Raw genomic sequence first — 1,757 nt, forward strand, 5'->3', positions numbered from 1 at the left:
CTCGCTCTCCAGTGGCCAATGCTCTGCTCGCAGGGTGAAGTAGGAGTTGGTTTTTCTTTCTTGCATGTATAAATCCCTTCGTTCTCGTCTCCTTTCTTCGCACTGGAATAGCAACAGATGCTGGGCTGAGCTGCAGCATGCTGGCAGCCCAGCTGCCCCGGCAGAAGGGGAAACTCCCGGCTTTTCATCACCGGGAGAGCTGAGCCCAGCCGTGTCCTGCTGCCGATTCCTCCCTGCAGAGAGAGCTGTTTGCTGCCTGCAGGCTTTGGAGCTCACTTTCTTCTAAAGGAAAGAGCAGCCTGGCATAAAATCCACTGTAAATGCAGATTGTTTGATGTTTGCCCTGGTAAAAGTGGCTAAAGTCCTGCTTGATTGCACCCCATATGCACAGCAGCAGCTTGGAAGGACTCGTTTTCCCTCTTCTTTTTTTTTTCTCTTTTTAACCTGTGCTGCCTCAGGTCCCCAGTCACTGGTGAGCTCAGCTGCTCTGCTGACAATGAACACCACACGCTTTGCATTCTCATTCCAGCCCGTGCTGCTCAACACCACCGAGGACTTCAACGACTCCATCCCGACCAACCGGAGCGGCGACGGATTTTGCGAGCAGGTCTTCATCAAAGCCGAGGTCTTCTTGACTTTGGGGATCATCAGCCTGCTGGAGAACATCCTTGTCATCCTGGCAGTGCTGAAGAACGGGAACCTGCACTCCCCCATGTATTTCTTCCTCTGCAGCCTGGCCGTGGCAGATATGTTGGTGAGCATGTCGAACGCCCTGGAGACCGTCATGATTGCAATCCTCAGCAGTGGCTACCTGATCATTGACGACCACTTCATCCAGCACATGGACAATGTTTTTGACTCAATGATTTGTATTTCTCTGGTAGCCTCCATTTGCAACCTCTTGGTCATAGCCATCGACAGGTACATCACTATTTTCTATGCCCTCCGTTACCACAGCATCATGACGGTGAAGAAAGCCCTGACCCTCATTGTGCTCATTTGGGTGGCTTGCATCATCTGTGGCATCATTTTCATTGCCTACTCGGAGAGCAAAACTGTCATTGTGTGTCTCATCACCATGTTCTTCACCATGCTGCTGCTGATGGCCTCGCTGTACGTGCACATGTTCCTGTTTGCCCGCCTGCACGTCAAGCGCATCGCGGCGCTGCCCGTCGAGGGCGTGCCCCCCCAGCGCACCTGCATGAAGGGGGCCGTCACCATCACCATCCTCCTGGGCGTCTTCATCGTCTGCTGGGCGCCTTTCTTCCTCCACCTCATCCTCATCATCTCCTGCCCCATGAACCCCTACTGCGTCTGCTACGCCGCGCACTTCAACACCTACCTGGTGCTGATCATGTGCAACTCGGTCATTGACCCGCTCATTTACGCCTTCAGGAGCCTGGAGATGAGGAAGACTTTCAAAGAAATCGTGTGTTGCTGCTATGGCATGAGTGTGGGACAGTGCATGCTGTAAACGCCTGGTTTTGGGGTGGAATAAACACGCCCTAGGTGTATAAATATCAATATATTGATGTATATATTGAGATACAGAGCAGCTCACTTTAAACGCAGTGCCTGAAGGAAGGGTGCAGGAAAGACAAAAGCCTCCTACATGATGCCTTGTTTCCTACTTTTTAGAGTGAAAACCGGTTTCAACTGAATTATTTGATGTTTTTTAAATAGTTGTAATGGAAGGAAATCCAGAGTGGCTTACAAAACAGCTTCAAAAACTTACTGGGTAAAAGGAATCCTGAAAG

At 50.9% G+C, this 1,757-nt stretch overlaps 1 protein-coding gene across 1 annotated transcript; it reads left to right on the forward strand.

Annotated features, from left to right (window-relative positions):
• Positions 1-496: 496 nt before the first annotated feature.
• Positions 497-1,474, forward strand: MC3R (melanocortin 3 receptor). The gene has a single exon (XM_039719295.1). The coding sequence runs from the start codon at positions 497-499 to the stop codon at positions 1,472-1,474; it is 978 nt and encodes a 325-aa protein (XP_039575229.1).
• The last annotated feature ends 283 nt before the right edge of the window (positions 1,475-1,757 follow it).

Source organism: Passer montanus, unplaced genomic scaffold (assembly GCF_014805655.1).
Source record: "Passer montanus isolate IOZ18808 unplaced genomic scaffold, ASM1480565v1 scaffold41, whole genome shotgun sequence".
NCBI lineage: Eukaryota > Metazoa > Chordata > Aves > Passeriformes > Passeridae > Passer > Passer montanus.